The sequence below is a fragment of the Equus caballus genome, chromosome 11, assembly GCF_041296265.1.
Source record: "Equus caballus isolate H_3958 breed thoroughbred chromosome 11, TB-T2T, whole genome shotgun sequence".
Classification (NCBI taxonomy): Eukaryota; Metazoa; Chordata; class Mammalia; order Perissodactyla; family Equidae; genus Equus; species Equus caballus.
This window is the reverse complement of record NC_091694.1, coordinates 36,897,066-36,920,338: the sequence shown is the minus strand read 5'-3', so window position 1 is coordinate 36,920,338 and position 23,273 is coordinate 36,897,066. Positions and strand designations below refer to the sequence as shown.

General features: G+C 37.8%; 1 protein-coding gene across 1 annotated transcript; it reads left to right on the top strand.

Annotated features, from left to right (window-relative positions):
- Positions 1-265: 265 nt before the first annotated feature.
- Positions 266-22,780, top strand: DDX52 (DExD-box helicase 52). Its single transcript, XM_001503869.6, has 15 exons — positions 266-404; positions 1,507-1,699; positions 6,291-6,421; positions 7,492-7,677; positions 9,182-9,325; positions 9,993-10,104; positions 10,945-11,017; positions 11,469-11,672; positions 13,358-13,448; positions 15,496-15,618; positions 15,725-15,875; positions 16,062-16,137; positions 17,422-17,493; positions 18,522-18,614; positions 20,891-22,780. The coding sequence occupies exons 1-15, from the start codon at positions 318-320 to the stop codon at positions 20,946-20,948; spliced, it is 1,794 nt and encodes a 597-aa protein (XP_001503919.1). The 5' UTR covers positions 266-317; the 3' UTR covers positions 20,949-22,780.
- Positions 22,781-23,273: the final 493 nt, after the last annotated feature.

Genomic DNA, 23,273 nt, shown 5'->3' with positions numbered 1-23,273 from the left:
ATTATCTTATTTAGTTAACAGTATCTCTGTCCTCACTAAAATGTAATTTTCCTAAGGCAAGGAATCTTGGGGTGTTGTTCAACAAAGAATCCCTAAAAGTCTAGAACAAGACCCGGCATAAGAGGATCTTGATAAATACTTTTTCAAAGAACAAATAAATAATGACGGACTACATGACGATAAAACGGCCTCCATCTCTCACAGGCGCCAGGCCCCGCCCCCCAGGCCCACTTCCGCCCCCGGCCTAGCCCCGGACCTCCTGGGAGAAGAAGGCCTCTGCGCAGGCGCTGTGGGACCGCGGAGCTTTCTGGGTAAGCATGGATGCTCACGATCTCTTTCGCCGGCTTGGCGCCGGGGCTAAATTCGATGTGAGACGCTTCTCGGCCGACGCAGCCCGATTCCAGGTACCGTGCGCTGGGGCACAGAAGCTTTAGTAACTAAGAAGAAGCCAGAGCATGAGAATGAAGTGGGTGCAGGGAGAGCCCACACTCGGGGACCCAGTGGCCTGGCTGTGGGGCATTTTCCCTCCTGCCTTCGGCTGAGCCGCACACCTCCTCGTGAAGTCCCGCCTTCTGAGTGGGCTCTTTTACCATCCTTTTGTAGACTTAGTTGGGCCTGGCACAGAAACGCTTTCTCCTCCCTCTTCGTAGTTTATTGAAAACACAGTTGGAATCCTTCTTTCAAAAGTAACTTTTTCTCTGAACCTGGTGTAAAGGAATATCGAAAACAGGATCAACCCCAAATGGAGAGAACAGATCCTTTCACTGTAGTCTGTCCAGGTTTCGCTTGGCATAGATATAGCTTTAGTGAGCATGGTTTCTTTTATTCCCGCATCCCCACGGCGTGTGAAGTAACCAATGAGAAGAGCGGTTTAGAAATGGGGGATCTTACGTAGAGAAGTAGTGAGCGCGTAATAAATCGAGAGAAGTTGGTAGGGGTCCAGTTATGGAAGATCTTGAATGTCAACCTTAGTATCGGAACTAGGGACGTGTGTGTGTGTGTTTGTGCGCCCGCGCGCGCGACACGCGTGTTTCATCTTTCTCTGACTGGCAGTATAGTGTAGTTGTTTAGAATTTGAACTCTGGAGCCAGATTATTCAGGTCCACATCCTGGGTCTGCCAGTTACTAGTTTTGAGACCTTGATCAAGTTACTTGACCTCGTAATGCCTTGATATTGTCATCTGTTGTATTACTCTTTGCTTAGTAGGGTTATTGAAGGTTGCAGTAGTTTTATATGTATACTTAGAAATCTGCCTGACATCGTATGTTACTCTGATAAGTGTATATGTGTTAGTTGCTGCTATGATTATTATTACTGTTAAGGTCAGAAAAGGTGTCATCCTGGATTCCATTTGCCCAAACACGCTTGTCAGCTCAACAGATATTTCCTGAAAATGTGAAAAAGACGAGGAGTCACTGGACCCATGTTCTTACTGCCAGTACTGCTTGAGTGAAAGCTATGCCAGTCTGCCAGTAGATTTCACTTAAAATTTTTTGGGTTTTTAGGTAGGAAAAAGGAAATATGACTTTGGTTCTTCGGAGGTCCTGCAGGGACTGGACTTTTTTGGAAATAAGTCTGTCCCAGGTGAGTGTGGAGCGTCAAGAACTCATCAGGAGCTCCAGGATGAAGAGAAAAAAGAGAGCCTAAGTGAAGGGAAGAGGGAGCAAAACAAGAAAAAGAGGAAGAAGATGACTTCAGGTTAGTGCCTGGTTTCTGTCTTTTCTCATTTAATTTTTTTTCAATTACAAAAATAATACAAGTTTATGGTTACAAATCAAACAATATATAGTCATTCATCAGTTGATGGCATTTGGGTTGTTTCCAGGTATTTGCCATTACAAATATTGCTACAATAAGGATACTTGTACATATATCCTTTTGTACAGGTGCTGTTATTTCTGTAATAAGCATGCCCAAAGTGGAATCACTGGCTGAAAGGGTATGCACACTTCTTTCTTTGAACAAATACTGCAAAATGACTTCCCGCACCCATGTCAATGCTGGATACTGTTGGTCTTAAATTTTTTGCCAATCTAATGAATGAAACTATTTTTTATTTATATTTTCTTGATAAATGGTGAGGTTGAGCATCTTTTCATATGCTTTACTGGATATTTACGTTTCAACTTTTGTGAATTGTCTGTTCTTACTCTGCCTGTTTTTCACAGGATTTTTTTCTGTACTATAAAGGTATTTATCTTTTTCTTATGTCTATTAAGTTTCCTAGCCATTTACCTTTTTTAATAAAGTAAATGGTCACATAAGGTTTTTAAAAGTTATACAATGGTGAAAAGTAAATTTTCTTCCCACGCTTTTCTCTCTAGTTCCCTGTTTCTCCAGAGGCAACTGCTATTAATCAATTTATGTATTTTTGTAGAGATAGTCTATTCATATGTATTTATACCTCCCTTAAAAAACATGAATGAGGCAGCTGGCCCCATGCCGTAGTGGTTAAGTCCAGCGCCCTCCACTTTGGCGGCCCACATTCATGGGTTCAGATCCTACATTGCTCATCAGCCATGCTGTGGTGGCAACCAACATACAAAATAGAGGAAGATTGGCACAGATGTTAGCTCAGGGCTTATCTTTGTCTAGGAAGATTGGCAACAGATGTTAGCTCAGGGTGAATCTTCCTCAGCAAAAACAACAACAACAAAACATGAATGATAGCATACTTGATATGCTTTCCTTTTTTGAACCTTCCCTACTCTTCCTACCCTTTTTAAAAAAACAATGTAGCTTGGAGATTGTTTGGAACCAGTAGGAAGTGCACTGCCTTGTTCATTTTAACACAGCATAGTATCCCATTGTATGTTCCATCACTGACTTAACAAATTCCTATGTCATTCTACTTATCTTTGTGGATATGTGTGAGTATATCTGTCTGATAAGTTCTTAGAAGTGGAATTTCAGAGTTAACAAATAGACTTATTTTAAATTTAGATATTTTGGAATTGTCCATCAGAAACATTGTATCGGTTGGAAGTCCACTGCTTTGTTCATTCAATCATAGCATAGTATCCCATTATACATTGTAGTGATGTTCCATAATTTGACAAGTTCCCATGGACATTTACTTTGTTTCCACACTTTTGCTGTTACATTATTACAATAAAAGTTATTTTACTTCCTTGGCTGCAAGGAGGTTTGATAAAGCCTTCTACCAAGATTAGTGAAAAAAAAAAAAAAAAAAGGGTCCAGCCCCCCTGGCCAGGTGGTTAAGTTCCCGCACTCTGCTTTGGCGGCCCAGGGTTTCGCTGGTTCGGATCCTGGGCGCAGACATGGCACCGCTCATTGGGCAATGCTGAGGTGGCGTCCCACGTGCCACAGCTAGAAGGACCCACACTAAAAAATATACAACTATGTACTGGGGGGATTTGGAGAGAAAAAGCAGAAAAAAAAAAAAAAAAGACCTGCCACAAATTTAGGAAAAGGATTTAAATGTTGGGCAATCAGAAGCACACAGATATGTGCTATAACCAGTTAGCAACAAATGTGTACAGACATATATAGTTTAATTGGAAAATTCAGGATCTTTTGGATTAGTAATTATTTGGGTCTATTAATACCCACTGTCGCATAAAAGTGAGCATAATCTTATTTTTTTAAAAAAACTCATTCTACTTTGTGTGTCCCACCAGCAATGTATGAGAGTTTTCTTTTTCTATAAATGTGTCTCATGTATTTTGTCCTTTTTCTATTAGAGTGTAATCTCCTTAATTTATTAGGCCTCATATATGTTAAGGAAATTAACTCTAAGTCTAGCATATTACGTTTACAAACGTATTCTAGTTTGTCATCTGTCATTTATCTTCTTCCTTTCTTTTTGCCATTTTATGTGTTAAATTTATCTTTTCCTTTATGTTTTTTTGGTTTGGGTTTTGGTTTTGCCTTCCAAGCATTAAGCTTATTTTTAAAAAATTCTCTTATTTTTTTAATTTTTAGTTTCATTTTGTTATTTTGAAATCTTCTATCCTCTGGGATTTTATTTGATATAAGGACTGAATAGGGGACTAATTTAATTTCGTTCCAGATGGCCAACTTATTGTCCTAATATATTGATAATTCATCTTTCCCCTATTGGATTTAAATGCAACTTTTATTGTAAACTTATTTTCCATATATATTTGAGTCTATCTCTGGGCTCTGTTCTGTTTCATTGACTTATATTTCTGTGTTCATACACCAACACCAGCTTGTTTTAATTACTATGGCCTTATAATATGTTATAAAATCTGGTAGAGTGCTGTGGCATATCATGTTTGTTGATTGGGCAACTGAATATTTTCTCCCTAAAAGGATCTGAAGAATCAATGAAATCCTAATTAAAATTCTACTAGGTTTTTTTTTGATGGAAATTGACAAAGACCTTTTAAAAAAGAAATTGGGGCCGGCCCGGTGGCACAGCAGTAAAGTTCGCACTTTCCGCTTCTTGGCAGCCTGGGGTTCGCTGGTTCGGATCCCAGGTGTGGACATGGCACTGCTTGGCACGCCATGCTGTGGTAGGCGTCCCACATATAAAGTAGAGGAAGATGGGCATGGATGTTAGCTCAGGGCCAGGCTTCCTCAGCAAAAAGAGGACTGGCAGTAGTTAGCTCAGGGCTAATCTTCCTCAAAAGAAAAAAAGAAAGAAATTAAACATGCACCTAGCATGTGACCCACCTATTCCACTTGTAGAATTTACCCAAGAGAAAGGAAAACCTGTGTCCTCACAAAGACTTGTACACAAGTGTTCATAGAGGCTGTGTTATAGCCAAAAACTGGAAATGACCCAAATGTCCTTCAGTAGGTCAAGGATAAACATTGTAAATTTGTACAATGGAATATTACCTAGAAATAAAAGTTAAGAACTATTGGTATATGCTCCAACATGGATGAATTTCAAATAACTTCTAAGTTAAAGAAGCTAGACTAAATTTAGCACATGCTACATGATTCTGTTTACATAAAATTCCAGAAAAAGCAAATTAATCTACAGTGACAGAAAGGAGATAGGTGGTTGCCCAAGGATGGAACAAGCACTGCATTACAAGGAGCCACAAAGAAATTTTGGGAGATGGTGGAAATAACCTTGATTGTGGTGATGGGTTAACAGGGGTATACATATGTCAGAACTCCTCAAATTGTATACTTTAAATATATGCAATTTATTGTATGTCAGTTTTGCTCAGTGAAGTTGAAAAAAATTTAAAAGAAATTCCGGAAGTAGTCTTTGCTCATTACTCTTCTTAGACTTTTTTTTTTTCTTGAGAAAGATTAGCCCTCAGCTAACATCCACTGCCAATCCTCCTCATTTTGCTAAGGAAGACTGGCCGTGAGCTAACATCTGTGCCCATCTTTCTCTATTTTATATGTGGGACACCTGCCACAGCAAGCTGGACAAGCGGTGCAAAGGTCTGCACCCGGGATCCAAACTCTGGGCTGCCAAAGCAGAACATGTGAACTTAACCACTACACCACTGGGCCAGCCCCTCTTCTTAGACTTTTTTAGGTTATTCTTACATATTTATTTTCCCATATAAGCTTTAAAGTTAGCTCGTCCGGTTACCAAAACAATCCCATCACTACTTTTCATTGAACTGATGTTGTTTATAGATTTAGTGAGAACTGCTCTCTTTATAATATTGAGTAGTCCTTAAATATTGTGTTGTGTTCATTGCTGTTACAAGTGAAATCTTTTTCATCATATTTGTTTTCTAGCTGATTGTTTGGGTATAGAAAAGGTGGGTGCCTTGTTGAAAACTCTTGTTTAATTAGTTTTTCAGTTAATCCCATGTTGTTTTTAAGTATACAGTCATTTACATATTACAGCTGAGACAACTAACAAAAGGAAGAGAATGAGCTTCAGAGCTCTGATTTTACCAACACAGAACTTGCTGCTCCTTTTCCAATTTTTATACCTCCTATTAGTTTCTTTTTTTTTTTTTTTTGAGGAAGATTAGCCCTGAGCTAACTACTGCCAATCCTCCTCTTTTTGCTGAGGAAGACGGGCCCTCAGCTAATATCCATGCCCATCTTCCTCTACTTTATACGTGGGACGCCTACCACAGCATGGTTTTTGCCAAGCAGTGCCATGTCCGCACCCAGGATCCAAACCGGTGAACCCCGGGCCGCCAAGAAGCAGAATGTTCAAACTTAACTGCTGCGCCACCGAGCCGGCCCCTATTAGTTTCTTTTATCTAGTTGCATCAGCTAGTACCTTTCTTTTGTTTATTGTGAGGGTATGGCCTGTTTGCTACACACAAGAATGTTGTACTTAAAATCTTAATTTTTTAAAAATATATTTTAGAAATTACATCTCAAGAAGAAGGTTCTACTATACAGTGGATATCATCTGTGGAAGCAAAGATTGAAGATAAAAAACTTAAAAGAGAAAATAAACTAACTTCAGGAAAGTTGGAGCAGCTCAGAAAAGAAAAGGTTAGAAAAATATCTTAGCCCCAACTGTTTTTCTGACCTAGTGACTTTTTCACGGTCTCTGGGTTATTCTTTTAGTAAAAGTAAATATGATTTTGTTAAGATAGAAGATTAATTGCATTAGTTTAGATTTTACTTTAGTGAAAACTTAAAGTAGGTATTTGTGCTATGGCTGAAAATTTTAATGTTTAAAATTCTTAAAAGTATTTTGAAATCTTGAAACTTGAACAGGTCAAGAATTTATATATATATATGTATATACACTGTTCTTATAGTATGTACTATATGCTACGTAATTCTTGATCTATTCAAGTTTCAAGATTGATAACGTGTTTAGAATTAAATTTTTAAAATTTCTTATCCCCTTTTGATAAACATAAAATTGGCCCCCTTTCTCCTCTGTGTCAGGCTCACTGGTTTAGAAGGCTTTCCTCTGACAGGGATTTGAGAGTTAGAATTCTTAAGAAACCTATTTTATAGCTTGGGACTAGGGGGAGTAGAATACAGAAGAAACAACAGATATACCATTGTCGTGTCTGCTGCACATCTGGATTGCATATGGAGAGTATTGTTCAGCTCCCTTCAGTAACCCAGAATCCAGAATTTAGCTCTCTCTGGATCAGAGAATGAGAAAACAAACCAAATCAACACTTGACTCTGCTTTTGGCACTCAGTTTGAATAAGTAGCGTTTAAGGTAAATCATCAAAAAGCATTGGCACTTGTGTGCTAAGTGCCGTATAAAAAAATTAGATGGATTCAGTGCCTGCCTTCCAGAAGTTTATTTAAGATTATAAGTTATGCCAGTAGCACATTAATATGAATAACACGTCATTCATGGCATTTACACATTAATATGAAGAAAGTGTGGATAGATAGGTTTCATTGTTATGAAGGTCTTCTGCCTATGAAAGGGCATGAAATGTTGCTAATAGCTCTATCTTTTAGGGATTGGACTTCAACCAGAAAGTGTCATGTGCTACCGAAGCTTATCCTAGAAACTGTTAGTGTTGCTTTATAACATTAACAGTGTATTTGACCATATCCATGGTGACCCCTTTATTTCACTTTTCAGATAAACTTCTTCCGGAATAAACACAAAATTCATGTCCAAGGAACTGATCTTCCTGACCCAATTGCTACATTTCAGCAACTTGAACAGGAATATAAAATCAATTCTCAACTGCTTCAGAACATTCTAGATGCAGGCTTCCAGATGCCTACACCAATCCAAATGCAAGCCATTCCAGTTATGCTGCATGTGAGTATGAAGGTCTAGAATGCCTCTAGCATTCCTTCCTGTGTGTGTTTGCTCATTCTCTTTCTTTAAAATCTTCCTTTCTACCTTATCTCCCTCTGTTGAAATCCTTCCCTTGTTTTTAAGGTCCATCTCAAATGCCTATGCCTCCATAAAACTTGTCTTGATCACTACAGCAAGATGTAATCTTTCTTTTTACCAGTGCTTTCCCCTACCACCCAATTCTCTGTGGTATTTAGTGTGTTCTTTTTCTTAGGACATTTGTCTTACAGTGGTGTAAAGTGTGTGTTTGCACTAATTATGTTTATCTTTTCCATTTTACTAGAGTGTAAATCCTCTCAGGATAGGGACTACGTTCTGTTTATTCATCTGTGATTTAGTTTTTAACTCCCAGGAACTATTTCAGAAATACAGAATTCTTGTATGTAACTTGACTTGTTTTTTCCCCCAATATTTTTATTATACTTTATGTATAATAAAATGCATAGATTTTAAATGCACAGTTCAGTGAATTTCAACAATGCATATCCTATGTAACCTTCACCTCAATGAAGATGGGTGACATTTCTGTCACCCTAGAAAATTCTCTTGTACCAGAACATTACCACTGTTCTGATTTCTATTGCTATGTACTAGTTTTGCCTCTTCTAGAATGTCATGTAAGTGGAATCATTCATTATTTATTTCTGGTTCCTTTCGCTCTGCATTCCACAATTTTTTTCTTCACATGTTGATAGAGGTATGAGTTAACTCAGACTTTTGGAAATTAAGTTTTTCTGAGGTTTCTTTTGGTAGTGGTGAGAGCTGACTTTCCCCCCCTACATAACCAAGATGGCCTTCAGTTCTGTTAGCCAAAGGATATGAGTTACCTTTTCATCCATACTAGTCCTTTTCATTTTCTTTGGGAACTGAAATGAGAATACATTTGAATGATGTTGTTGTCTCACTTTATAGTAAATTTGCTTTTAATTTTCATTTAAGATAGTTTCTGTCATGACTTTAGCTTAAAATTTTAAAAATATCAGTGACTTTTTGAATATCATCACCTATCAATTACTCTGTCACTCAGGTTATCACCACTTTTTATTTCTTATTTTCAGCCATTCTGTTATTTATTAAACCTTCCTTAGGGATTGAGCAGTACAGATACCAGGCCAAAAAGTTGGTTTTGTAATTTTGCTTTGAGAAAAGAGTTTAGTGGGAAAGAAAAATTGAAATAATGGAAATAATTGAGGTTGTGAATTATCTTTGGGTTTTAGCTATCAATATTCCTTACCCAGTTCAAATGGACTTGTGTTGCAACGCTCAGAAACTCCATTGGGGTGGTGATGGCAGGGGTGTATGATATTAGAAAAGCAAATACGAGAGAAGTAAGAAAAGCGATGAGAACATGAATGATTGGATTCATTATGTATAATTTTGTTACTTCTTTGGCTGGTAGCATTATTTGGCCAGGTGCTGAAAAGTTTATGTCCTTTTCCTTGTTCTTAATATACTCTGTTTTTAGGGTCGAGAACTTCTAGCTTCTGCTCCTACTGGATCTGGAAAGACTTTGGCTTTTAGCATTCCCATTTTAATGCAGCTGAAACAACCCACAAATAAAGGCTTCAGAGCCCTGATTATATCACCAACACGAGAACTTGCCAGCCAGGTATGACTTATAACTTCGAATGAAGATGTGTTTGGTGTTTGTGTCAATCATTTCGTATTTGAACATAATAAAAAGATCTCAAAAAGAGTAAGGGCATGTCTTTTGTCATGGTCAAGTATTCTGTACAGAGCACACTACCCCATATCTTACTGTATATGGGCAAGTCTTTGAAGTCTTTCTATAATTTTCTAAATTTCTTTGGTAAATGCTGTAAGATCCTTAAAGTTGAAAGGCTACTGTAATATATAGTCCATTTCTAAAATGTATTTTTCTCACCTAGAAAAATGAAACCTCATCTCAATTTTTGGAAAAGTAAAAAACTATACAGTGATCTGCTCTACCCTCCCAGTGTGCTTAATAGAAAAGACATGCCAAATATGAAATAGTTCTGTGACAGTATTGTATTCTAAAAACAATATGTAACAGACTGGTAGAGTTTTGGTTTTATTTCTTGGAACTAGTTTGCCAGACCTGAAGAAACTACTGAATCTTATTAGGCACTGAAGTTCCAAAATGCTGAGATTCCAGGTTAATCTACAGATTATTGTGGGTTTAATTTCAGATATGCATAGATTGGTAGTAGATTTATTTTGTTAATAATGTAAATGAGACTATACATCTTATCCAAGTATCTCAGCAGCTAATGTTTTATCATTTTCCATTTTAGATTCACCGAGAGTTAGTAAAAATCTCTGAGGGAACAGGATTCAGGATACACATGATCCACAAAGCAGCAGTGGCAGCCAAAAAGTTTGGACCTAAATCATCTAAGAAGTTTGGTAAGGGCTTCATGTAAGAGCATGTAAGGGGTTTGGAAATTAGAGATATCCTAATTGCCACCTAAGAGTTCTTAAAGTGTAATCATGCACATAATTGGTTTGATTTTTAAAGAAGCTGAAAGAGATCTGCTCCCCACTCCCACCTGGTAGTTATGTACATATATACCAGTAGTTCTCAACCAGAGGCAACTCTGCCCCCAACCCCAACCCCAAGGACATTTGGCAATACCTGGGCACACTTTAAGTTGTCACAACTTGGGAGGGTGCTACTCACATATAGTGGGTAGAGGCCAGGGATGCTGTTAAAGCTCCTACAGGGCACCCTACAACAAAGAGTCATCTGGACCAAAATGTCAGTAGTGCTGAGACTGAGAAACCCTGCTTGATACTGTTGATTTTTAATCTGCCATGGAAATACTCTGCAGATAAGAATGGTTTACATCCCTCCCTTTATATCAGCCAGAGAGTCTGCTTTTACCTGTCTTTTATCTTGAGCTTCTGAATAAAAAGAAAGGATTTTCATGAAAAACAAAAGAATATTTAAAAATCAAACTGTTGGATTATAGTGTTCTTGTCTCTTAGAAGCTGAGAAGGCAGATCAAATATAATAAAAGGAGAGTAAGGATATAGCAGTTTGTGCTGTGATGGATTAAAGAGTATGTATATTAGCTTCCTAATATGAGAGAACCTTTATACTGTTGGTGTAGTGAGTATAGCAAGTATAACCTCTCCTTCCTCTCCCCACTTCAGGTTATTAACTGAAATTCAGGAGGCTTAGTTGCCTGATTTAAGAGGGATGAATCTTGTTTTTGTAATTTGTACCACTTGTTTTTCCTCTAGATATTCTTGTGACTACTCCAAATCGACTAATCTATTTATTAAAGCAAGATCCTCCAGGAATAGACTTAACAAGGTACAGATAATATTTTAATGTCTTTTATGTGTGTGTTCATTTAGGTGATTATATTTTGTCTGCGTTGCTTGTATGATCGCCTGTTGGAGCTTGCTATCTGTCACCTTTCAGTCAGTGTTGATCCTGAGAATAATGGCTTTCATTAAACTCATAGAAAAATAACTGGTCTGGAAGAAAGTTACAGATTCCGATAAGCAGTTAGCACAGGATACCCCTAGACTTTCTCGCATCTTTCGGCAGTGGTGGTGGAGTTTCTAAGGTTTATGTGAAGCTCTGTTGTTGCTAATAGAACCTCATGTCTTTGAGGCTAGTGGAATAGAAGGTTTTCTGCTGTGATATGTGGATCTGAGAAGTATCGTCATGGTTTGACTTCTTCGTATGTTCCCACAGTTTAGTGAAGTGTCTTGGATCTTCCAGTTCAGTGCCCACAAGTAGTTTTGTTATTTCTTAGTGTTGAATGGCTGATAGTAGATGAATCAGACAAACTATTTGAAGATGGCAAAACTGGGTTCAGAGACCAGCTGGCTTCCATTTTCCTGGCCTGCACATCCCACAAGGTCAGAAGAGCGATGTTCAGTGCAACTTTTGCTTATGATGTTGAGCAGTGGTGCAAACTCAACCTGGACAATGTCATTACTGTATCCATTGGAGCAAGGTAATTGTTCTTCCACATTATTTCACTGATTTTTTTTTTTAATACAAGTCAATTTTTTTAGATTCAAAGAGATAGGTTGTTGGCCTGAGATTAATAAGAGTTTTACTGAAAGAAATGTATTCTTTAAAGTCAAGATTGAAGATTTTCTATTTTAGAATAATACAAAGGGAGATTCTCATATTAGTATTCCTATCATTATGCTTTTGGTTGATTTTTCTCATCCACAAAGTATGACATGAGCTCTGTGCTACCCAGAGGATTTAGTTTCTTTGATGGCTTAACAGATAGGAACACAGATGGGGCCGGCCTGGTGGCGCAGTGGTTAAGTGCGCATGTTCTGCTTCGGTGGCCCTGGGTTCGCCAGTTCGATCCCGGGTGTGGACATGGCACTGCTTAGCATGCCATGCTGTGGTAGGCGTCCCACATATAAAGTAGAGGAAGATGGGCACGGATGTTAGCTCAGGGCCAGTCTTCCTCAGCAAAAAGAGGAGGATTGGCCGCAGTTAGCTCAGGGCTAATCTTCCTCGAAAAAACACCAAAAAACAAATAGGAACACAGAGGAGGAAGCTGATGTTACTGAGCCGCTTGATTTGTTATTCCTCTTAAAAAATACTTTGGGTAGCATTTTATGCTAAATGAATGCTCAATAATAGGAAAAACTTTTAGGAAATTATATTACCACTTGATAGAATATTATGCAACCCATGAAATGATAAGTGTGGAGACTGTAACTATATTAAAAAGTACTTGTAATACCTTGTTAAGTAAAAAAGCCAAATGGAATAGTAAAGAATACCCTGTCTACTTTAAACTGAAAACTCTGTGTATAAAAAGAAAATAGAACAAATTCACCATAAGTATAATTATAAAGGCAGACAAAAGAATGGAAAAAATATTTATGACATAGTATAATGTATGGCAGCATCTTATAGAGTGTTAGTAAAGCCTTAAGATCCCTCACCCCAACCTGTCTGTCTGTAATAAACCCTTGCTAATCATTAAGACAAAAATTCAGCCGTATATAATAGCAACCTTAAAAATGTTCTCCTCATTTTATCCAGGAATTTTACTTTTACAAATTTTTTATAAGTAAATAATTATGTACATGAAAATTTGTGACTAGAATACAACAAAATGTCAAAATTTATTCTAAAATGGTAGAATTATGGGCAGTTTGTTTTATTTACATTTTTCTGTTTTTCAAATTTTCTTCAGATAACTTTTATAATTAGAATAAACCATTTAAAAATAGCAACTTTGTCTTCAAGTTCAACTATAAATAAGTGCTTATATTGACAATGGAAAAGTTGCTTCTGTTGAAGTTGTGTGTGTGTGTGTATATACATATTTTTTTTAAAGATTGGCCCTCAGCTAACATCTGTTGCCAATCTTTTTCTTTTCTTCTTCTTCTCCCCAAATCCCCCCCATACGTAGTTGTATATTCTAGTTGTGGGTCTTTCTAGTTCTGCTGTGGGATGCCGCCTCAGCATGGCTTGATGAGCAGTGCTAGGTTCACGCCCCGGATCCAAACTGGTGAAACCCTGAGCTGCCAAAGTGAAGTGCATAAACTTAACCACTTGGCCATGGAGCTGGCCCTGTATATGTGTATTTTTTATTTATTTAGAATTCAGGGAGAAAATGCAAAAATTGGCTCTTGCAAACTGTAAGAGATGTTTTCTTTTCAGGAATTCTGCAGTAGAGACTGTAGAACAAGAGCTTCTCTTTGTTGGGTCTGAGACTGGAAAACTTCTGGCCATGAGAGAACTTGTAAAAAAGGTATATTTGGACTACGTTCTTGAATTTTGATAAAGTTCACCAAGCTTCATCTTACTGGTGGAAGGCTAAGCACTATTCCTGTATCATATTTAGTAAGCCAGGGGTAAATTTTTAAGCACATTGGGCCAACTGTTGTCCTAAGGGAGGAGACTCATCTCTTAGAATAGGGGACATTTCCTGTTCCCAGCTCAGGGAACCTAGGAAAAGACCTACCTGATGCCCTGAAAGCCTCCTTTTTCCATGTCCACATATATTCTGCCCCCTTTACCACCACCACCTCCCAGCCCCCACTGGTTTCTTATGGAACTAGGACAGTGTAGAATGAGCAAGACACTGAGTGGAGCTTTCTGTTTTTATATCCCTTCAATAAGTATTAAATAGAAGCCATAGTTAAAAAGCTAACTATGAGGGGTCAGGGCAGGAGGTAATCAAAGAAATATAAATCCAAAGTCCTGCCCATAGAATTTAGTCTTTTTTAGGGAATAATATAAATATACTTGTGTGAGATAGTTTGTGATAACCTGCCGTGAAAGGCTACAGAGTGTTTTTCTTAAGCATTCGTATCGTCATAATGGGGCCATCAGGATAAGTTGAAGTAGTTGGGGAAAGCCTTATAGAGAAAATGCCACTAATCAGGGCCTTGAAGGATCTGTGGGATAGAAAGGTAGAGGGGGAGAGTACTGATGGCTGGAGGAGCAGCTGGAGTAAAGTCTAAGAGATGGAGGTGAACGCAGTGTGTTTGCAGACTCATGAAGAAGTTACCTGTCTAAGGCAAAGAGTTTATAGTGAGAATTAAAGAAGATCAAGTTGGACAGGAAAGTTGGGGTTAGGTCGAAAGAAAGCACTCGATATTTTTGAAGAATGTGGCAACATAATTTTTAAGGAAAACTAGTTAAATGGTGGTATATAAAATGGATTGTAATGGAAAGAAACTGAAAATAAGGAAACCAATTAGCGGGCTGTTAAATTAGACTGGTTGGAGATGAGGAGGAAATAAATGAAAGTGGTAGCCTTAGTGGTGGAGTGTTAATAATAATTGGAGGATGAAAGGGAAAGGTGTTTGCATGTACCTGGTGACTAAAGAAGTGGTTAATAGCTTGATCTTGGGAGCTGCACTACCTGGGTTGGAATTCTAGCTTAGGCAAATTAACCTGTTTCACAGTTTCCTCATCTGTAAAATGGGAATAATAATATCTGTCTCATAGAATTGTTTCAGTATGAATGAGTTAATACAAATACAGTATTTACAGTAGTGCTTGGCACATAAGAAATGCTACATGTGTTAATTTTATTAATATTCTTAAGTGTATCATTTGGCACTAGGAAATTTACGGTTTTCACAGATGCTCACATGGGGATTACACACCAGGAACTTTTAGCCGTGTATGATCTTTAGGAGCTCTGTGAACCCTCTGAAATTGTATGTTAGATTTTGTGTGAATGTGTGGTTACCCATTAGAAAGCTTCATAGCTTTCATTAGATTCTGAAAGGGGTGTGTGAACCAAGATAAAAAGGTTAAGCCCTAATATAGATGGTTGAAAATATAGAAGGCTGGTTTGAGAGAGGTGGGTTTGATGATAAAAATGTAAAAATCATCTGCTTAGAGCTGGTAGTTGATAACTGAGATTTTATTTAACTTACTAAGATAAAAATCATATTGAGAGAAGTGAGAACCAAAAACTAAGCTTTGGGGGAATACCCACAATTAGGATAAATAATGAATTAAAAAGATCGTTGTTACATTTTAGCAGAATCAAGAAGGTTCTGAGGCACAGAGCCAAGAGATGACTGTTTTAGGGCATGGGCATCCATCACTGCAGAAAGGTGAAAGGCGATTAATTAGATGTGATTATTGGAATCAGCAAGATGGAAGTACAGTTCAAGTTGAGTAGAGGGTGGATGGTGAAGAAGATGGAGGCGGATTTAGACTACTGGCCCAAGACGCTGGGCAATGAAGAGGACACTGAATTGAGTTGGATTGTCTTATGAGCTAAAATCATATGAAATACTGCGTTAGTATGCTGATTTTTGCCTTCTTTCTTTTAGGGTTTCAATCCACCTGTTCTTGTTTTTGTTCAGTCCATTGAAAGAGCTAAAGAACTTTTTCGTGAGCTTATATATGAAGGTGTTAATGTGGATGTTATTCATGCAGACAGAACGCAGCAACAGGTAGTCAGCTGTGTGCTTTTGAAAATAATGGCGTTGAATTTATGAAGTACTTATTTTCCATTCCTAGAGTGGGACTAAAACATTTAATATATGTTCTATTAACCAGAGAGATAACACGGTCCACAGCTTCAGAGCGGGAAAAATCTGGGTTCTTATTTGCACAGCCTTGCTAGCCAGAGGGATTGATTTTAAAGGTGTGAACTTGGTGATCAACTATGACTTTCCAACCAGCTCAGTTGAATATATCCACAGGATAGGTGAGTTGTCTCTCCTCCCCACCATAGCCCTCCTCCGGAACCCCACTCATCTATCTTAGGACCTCTACTATTCCTTTCAAAGATGCTCATTTTTCAGTGCTGTGAAAAATCCGTTGACTTTTATATGTGAATCTTGAAGTTTCTTTTCTGAAAAAAAGTGGTTCTTTATGGTCTAATTTCTCTTAGGTCGAACTGGAAGAGCAGGACATAAAGGAAAAGCTGTTACATTTTTCACTGAAGATGATAAACCATTATTAAGAAGGTAAATTTGGAGAAATAACTTAGTATTAAGTTGGCAAGATTGCCTGGTTATTTTTCTAGGTATATACAATTAACAGATAATTATAGAATGTGTCCCAAATTCTGTTATGGTATTAGTCAACCAAATTTCAGCCATGAGAAAAGAAAAAATGATCAAAGGGCCTTGTTTTTGCCCTTCCATTATTAGAATTTGGAAATATTCATAATGGAATGTTCATTAAGTTTCACACTCACAGGATTCTCCCAATAGCCATCAGTTGATATTACTCACAATGTAATAGTAAGGTTTTTGGATTAGTGAATAGTTTAAAGTTAATCCCTGCATCTCCTCAGCCCAGTCAAAGTTCTCTCTTATCATGGCGCATCCTTCCCATTACTCTTAGGGGCAGATGGAGTTTTATATTTAGTCTCAGGAAAAACTATTTTAGTAATACTCTCCAGTATTATTCAGTTGTGGCCCTTTGAAGACCGGGTAACGTGTGATATACTTTTACAATCTTGGGTCTCAAAGTAACCCATAGATTTTGAATTTCCTGCATTTGGGCTGTCTACAGTAATTTTAGTCTGATAATGACTGATAGCACTTCACATTACTGACACATGAAATTGAGATATAGCCCATGGCGGTTTGTGCTTTGATCTGTTTGGCAGTTTTGGCAAAGATATGGATTTGTGCCTCCTGAGCCTTGGCTCTGTCAGCCTTGGTCTTGCTTTGAGCAGACTTTCACATGTGCATGTATGCGGGAGTATATTCCAACAGCCTAGCTTCACCTAACGTCTCCTTAGCAACTGCAAGCATGTGACTCTGATGACCCCCATATCCATGTAACTATGCTTCTCAGTTTTTTTTCTGGGAAGTGGGGATAATGATAGTATTTACTACAAAAGGTTGTTCTGAGGAGTGAGTAAGTTACTGTACATGAAAAGCTTAAGACAATGCCAAAATATAGTAGGCACTGTCATTTAATAAATTTAAGTCTGACTCTGCTTCAGTCAGTGTCTCATCCCAGATAGGACTTAGTAGCTTTTTAGGGCTTGATAAGTGTTGTGTAGAAATAGCTGCTGTCTAGAATTATTCAACAATGCATCGATTTCAGTCCTGGGGATAGTTCTCTCAGCAATCCAATGGGATTATATCTGGGGATAATTGATAATATCAGAACACTTTACTGGATTACTTTCTTGTTTGTGTAGTTTTAGTTCCTCTTGTATTGTGCAGAGGGTTTAAGTGCATAAATATCAGTTTGACAAGATACAGATTTACATTTATGGGTATCTTTTTCAGTGTTGCCAATGTTATACAGCAGGCCGGATGTCCTGTGCCAGAATACATAAAAGGCTTCCAAAAACTACTAAGGTACAAGTTTGAATTTACCTCGAGCTGCTCTCTTTCTCTCTCTCTCTTTACGTATACATTCCTGCTTTCACACTCTTACACATTATAGTTCTAACAATTCTACTTTTAGAACATTTCAAGATAAAAAGTTTCCTTTTAAATATTTGTGATTACTGTATGTTCTTTCCTTGCCAGTTTGAAATTTTAAGTATTCAGATTTTTAATAAATTATTCAATGTGAGTGAAACAGGCTTAGAATTTGTTTTGGCTCATAAAACTGGTAAAAAGCAATTAATTGGCTAAAATCAAACTCTAATGCTTGTTGGCATAGGATATAAGGTTGACACTGGACGTATTTTAATTGTAATCAGTGCCTTTTTTTTTTTCCTTTTTCTCCCCAAAGCCACCCCGGTACATAGTTGTATATATTTTTATTGGTGGGTCCTTCCAACTGTGGCATGTGGGACACCGCCCCACCATGGCCCAATGATGGTGCCATGTCTGCGCCCAGGATCCAAACTGGCAAAACCCTGGGCTGCCGAATTAGAGCGTGTGAACCCAACCACTTGGCCATAGGGCCAGCACCAATCAGTGCCTTTTTTAAAAAACTGATTGAGTTTATCATCCTTTGGGTTACTTCTCTAAATGTTTTAGGTAATCTAGTATATTAAAGTGTCATTGTAAACCTGTAAGTGGATAAAAAATGAATTTTGTGGTCAAGAATCAAAATTAGTTTTAGCTTTACTTTTTTTTTTTAAGATTGGCCCTGAGCTAACACCTGTTGCCAGTCTTCCTTTTTTCCCTCCCCAAAGCCCCAGTACATATTGTATATCCTAGTGGTAGGTCATTCTAATTCTTCTATATGGGATGCCGCCACAGCATGGCTTGATGAGTGGTGTGACGGTCAGTGCCCAGGATCCAAACCGGTGAACCCCAGGCCACTGAAATAGAGCGTGCAAACTTAACCACTCAGCTGCAGGGCTGGCCCAGCTTTAGCTTTTAAATTAAGTTGCACTTAATTCTTTCCTCTCTTACTTTGTAACTTTCAGCAAACAAAAGAAAAAGATGATTAAGAAGCCATTGGAAAGGGAAAGTATTAGCACAACTCCAAAATATTTCTTAGAAAAAGCTAAGGATAAACGGTAAGTATATGGTGAGAAAAGCTGCTGTTTGACTCCTTCATATAGTTATAGTAAGCATTATTTTTCCTCAGGATGAATTTCTAGAAGTAGACTTGATAGGTCTACAGTCCATTATAGAATGTAGTAAAAGTAATATATCCTAGGTTGCCTGTGATTTGGGGTCTTGGATGATTTGATCTTGGAATTTTTCTCTGTATATTAATGATCTGGTTTTTTCCATCTTTGAAAATATGATTTCAGTTCATCACGAATTAGAATTGCACTGCCCACATCTCTACACAACCTGCATCAGGACATACTACTGAGGCCAAGCGTGAGAACTACTGACTCACATTGGTGGAGTCTTCCTTGAAGCTCCATATTCTGGGCGGGATTTCAGTATAATCTTAGGCTTATTCTGAAGCCTCTAAATACCTCTAAAAAGTATTACTTGGGTGAATTGGTAGTAGTTTAGCTGAGTTATGTGAGGATTTTAAAGCATAGATGTTTTAGCATACACACAGGACTACTTTTTTTGCCCAGTACTGCTAGGAAGCTACATGTTTTGATAGGGGTAGGCTGAAATATTCTTAACAGTACTACTCTTTCCACTATTTAAGGAAAATGACACTCTTCAAATTCTACCAGTACACTTAATATATAATATACATAAAATGTAGGCATTTTCCGAGTACCTATTCTCATTGCCAGGTACTTGACAGTAGTAAAGTAGACGAATGAATATAAAATGGGACCTCTTTCCTGAAGTTAGGGAAAGGAAATTAGTATACGTGAAAAAAATTAGAGAAAAATTTTTACATAAAATAGAAGTTTTTTATTCTAATTTTTTGTGGCAACAGTTTCTGGATGACACTTAGACTAGTGGCTTAGTAGAGAAGGTGGTCTGTCTTGGCCACCTTGGTCACCTGATCTGTCTCAGTACACTTTTTCTTGTGGGGGCCGTATCTGAACTGTTGTACATGCATCAGAACCTCGTTCTTGGGGTGATCTTAAAGCTAGGATTACAAATGCAGTCCTTTCAGGCACCGAGCGGCAGCTGGTGAAAGTTTTTACAAAGGTCAGAAATCAACTAGAGTATAAGATGATGGTAGCTATGTTCAATTTTAATAGGAAACATCAGTGTTTTAAATACTACTCTAAATGTTGATTTTTGTAAGTTTGTAGCATTTATACTTCTGAGATTATTAAAACTTAAAGCTGCACTAAGACTTTGAGGACACTTGGTATAAATCTTGTCACTTCAGGCCCCTGCTTAAGATGCTTTGGTTGTCTCTCTATTTTCTTCACATTTAAAGGCCATACTTAACATAGCATACAAACAAGACTTCATCTAACTCTAGCCTCCCTCTCCACTATAGATGTTCCTTTAATGATCTGACCCACCACACTTGTAGCTCCAGCTCATGCCTTTATGCTGATAACTCTTAAGTTCATATTTCAGCCTCAGCTTCTCAACTGAGCTATAACTCTGAATCCTGTTGCCTAGTGGACCTCACTTCAGGTGCTACAAAGTCAACCTGGTTTACTGGAGAGAAAAACCCAATTTGAAGCCAGAAGAACTGGCTCTGATACCTACTTTGCCTGTGTGACTTTGGACAAGTCACTTCACCTCTCTAAGCTTTTTTCCCCCTATATAGAATGAAAATAATTATGTAAACAATACCAGCTCTGCCACTCAGGATTGGTTATGATTGAGTTAATATGCATCTAAGAACTTTGCATTATTCTCCTGTAGTATGCAAACTGATTATTTTCTCAAAACTTTTTCCCTTTTCCTGTGTTATTACTTAGTTAATGGCATTCACTATTCATCAGACTCTAAAATCAGACTATTGGGGTTTATGTCTAACATTTACTACCAGTGTGTGATGATCAGCAAGTTACTTAGCCATTCTGCCTCATTTTTCTCATCTGTAAGATGAGGATAATAATTGAATCTTCTTCATAAGTTAGGAAGATGATCCAAGTTGATACATATAAAGAACTTATAACAGTATCTAGCACTTAAGCAATGTGAACAGTTATTATGAGGTCAGGATCAGAATCTGTCTTTCATACCATGTTGTAGCATAGTTTGTTGTGGTTTTTCTGCCTCACTTAGGTGACTGGTTTTTCTAAAGGGCAGAGACTATGTCTGATGCATCTCTGTGTTCCTGGTGCCTCCTATATTTGACAGTACAGTAGTTTTCAGTAAATGTTTATTAAACTGGTAGAGTCTTGGAAAGCACATATATCTAGAATTTCTGGCTTAACTTTCCTTATTTTCCTTGTCACAGGAAAAAGGTCACTGGTCAGAACAGCAAGAAGAAGGTAACTCTTGAAGACAAAAGTTAAAAACAGACTTTTTAAAAGACTACGCAGAAATGTAACTTAATGGTCCCAGCATGAAGGTTGTTTTCATGGAATACTTCGAGTCTTATAATCATGTGTGTACCAAACATTTGAAACCCACTTCAGGAACATGGGAGTGGGGAAAAATGATCCTAAACTATCAGTGTGTCATGTCAAATTATAATTTGTAGGTGACTTTTAAAAGATTATACAATGGAAATAACATTCATTGACATTTCTGTGGTTTGAATCCAGAGAGATACTTCTTATAGAAGAACAAAAGCTTATGCTAAAGATAACACCCAAATGTGGGGAACTCTTAAGGATTTTTCCCTTCAAGTGTGAAGGAATGTGTGTGTATGCTGTGGAGAGGCATCTGGAACCGAATTTCAAAGCCTTGAGATTGAATTTCCCTTCCCACCCCACCCTCCTTTTATGTTGGATGGACAAGAAGCCACACAGGCTGTCTTCAAAGAAGAAAACTACTATGCTCTTTATTTTACTATTTCTTAATTTGCTGATGGCCTTGTGTGGTATGAGCCACAATAAAGAGATGCCTCTTCTGTGGCTGGTTATTTCAGATCCCTAGGCCTCAAGTTCTTTGGTCTGTTAAATATCCTTATACCTCATTGCTCAAATAGTTCATACCTTACCTGTCACAATGTTGGAAGTACAAGATTATGGTGGTTCTCTCCCTTTCTTCATTTTCCATCATTTAACCATGCCCCTTCCTGTCTCTTTCCATTCAAGATGACTTTGCTTGAAAACTGATAAACGTTTCATCCTGATAAGGAAGAATGTTCCTATTACTTGATACCCCTCTAGCTCTATTCTCTTAGAGCTTATCTTTCCTGAGGCTTTGTGGCCCTTCATCCATTTAGTAAGTAGGTCTCTGCCACAGGTAAAGGATTATGATTATACACTGATGGAGACTATTCACTGTTAGCAGATTTTTCTCAGTTGCTAGTTTTGTACAGTGAAATAAAAAATCGACTTCATGCATGTAAGGTACTTAGAGTGGCACCTGACATGAATGTTAGTTATTATCAGTATTACAATACTATAATATAGATAACCTCTTCTCAGCAGCATTTGAATTAAACTTATTTATTCTCTTTATTCTCAACCTTTTATTCTAGAGTCAGGACAAGTAGACTCCAACTTGAATATTTTACATGGGACAAAAATTGTTTATCTTCAGATTTTATGTAAATGGAGACCTATTGCTACAAGGTGCAAAAAATGCAAGCGTATGATTTTTTTGTTTGTTCTTGCAAACAGATGCTTAATTCAATATATATTCTGGAGGAAGGTGTACTGGTGTCACCCATTTGCCAGCTGTATGACTTTGAATAAGTTCTTTAATTTCTCAGAGCTTCAGTATTTTCATTTATGAAATTGGGGATAATACCAACCATGTTTCAAGATTAGAAGTACCTAACACTGTGCCTGACATGTCATAGATTCACAACAAATATTCCTTAAACAAGCATTGTATATTTGGTTAGGAATACAAGGCTTGACTACACAGCCCTGCCTTTACAATAAAGGACCAAATAGTGTGGCAAATGCTGTGTCAGACATAAAGCCACAATGCTGAAGCATCATAGGAGGGCATCTAACCCAGACTGGAGATGTCATGGAAGGCTGACATCCTGAGCTGAGTCTTGCTAGGAATCAATAGGCAAAAGAGAACAGAGTATCCCAGGAAGAAACAGAAACTGTATGTTCTATGATCCTTGATATCCTTCCTTCACTTGACTTTATTTCCTCTTACTTCGTATTTTCTCCTGTGTAACCACACATCCTTAAATAAAACTGGCTACATAAACCTGTATCAGCTTGGTTTGTCAATAGATTAATAGAGAATTTAGCGCCTTTGTATGAGTTGGAACTATCTGCTACACAAATTTTGGTTTCACCCAAAGGGCAACAATTGGGCCAGCCCCAGTGGCCTAGTGGTTAAGTTCCACACACCCTGCTTCAGTGGCCTGGGGTCGGTCCCCGGGCACGGACCTACATCACTCGTTGGTCAGTGGCCATGCTGTCACAGCAGCTCGCATATAAAAAGAGGAAGATTGGCAACAGATGCTAACTCAGGGTGGATCTTCCTCACGAAAAAAATAGGAGGTGGGGAATGAAATTAGACAATTATTACAAAAGAACACATGGTAACTGAATGGCTGGCTCTAGTGAAATCAAGCGAGGCCTTCAAAGTTAAACACCTGGGTTTGAATCTTGGTCCTGCTGCTTTGCAGCTGTATGACTCAGGCAAATTACAACTTCTTTTAACCTTGGTTTTCTCATCTGTAAAACGCCAATACTAAC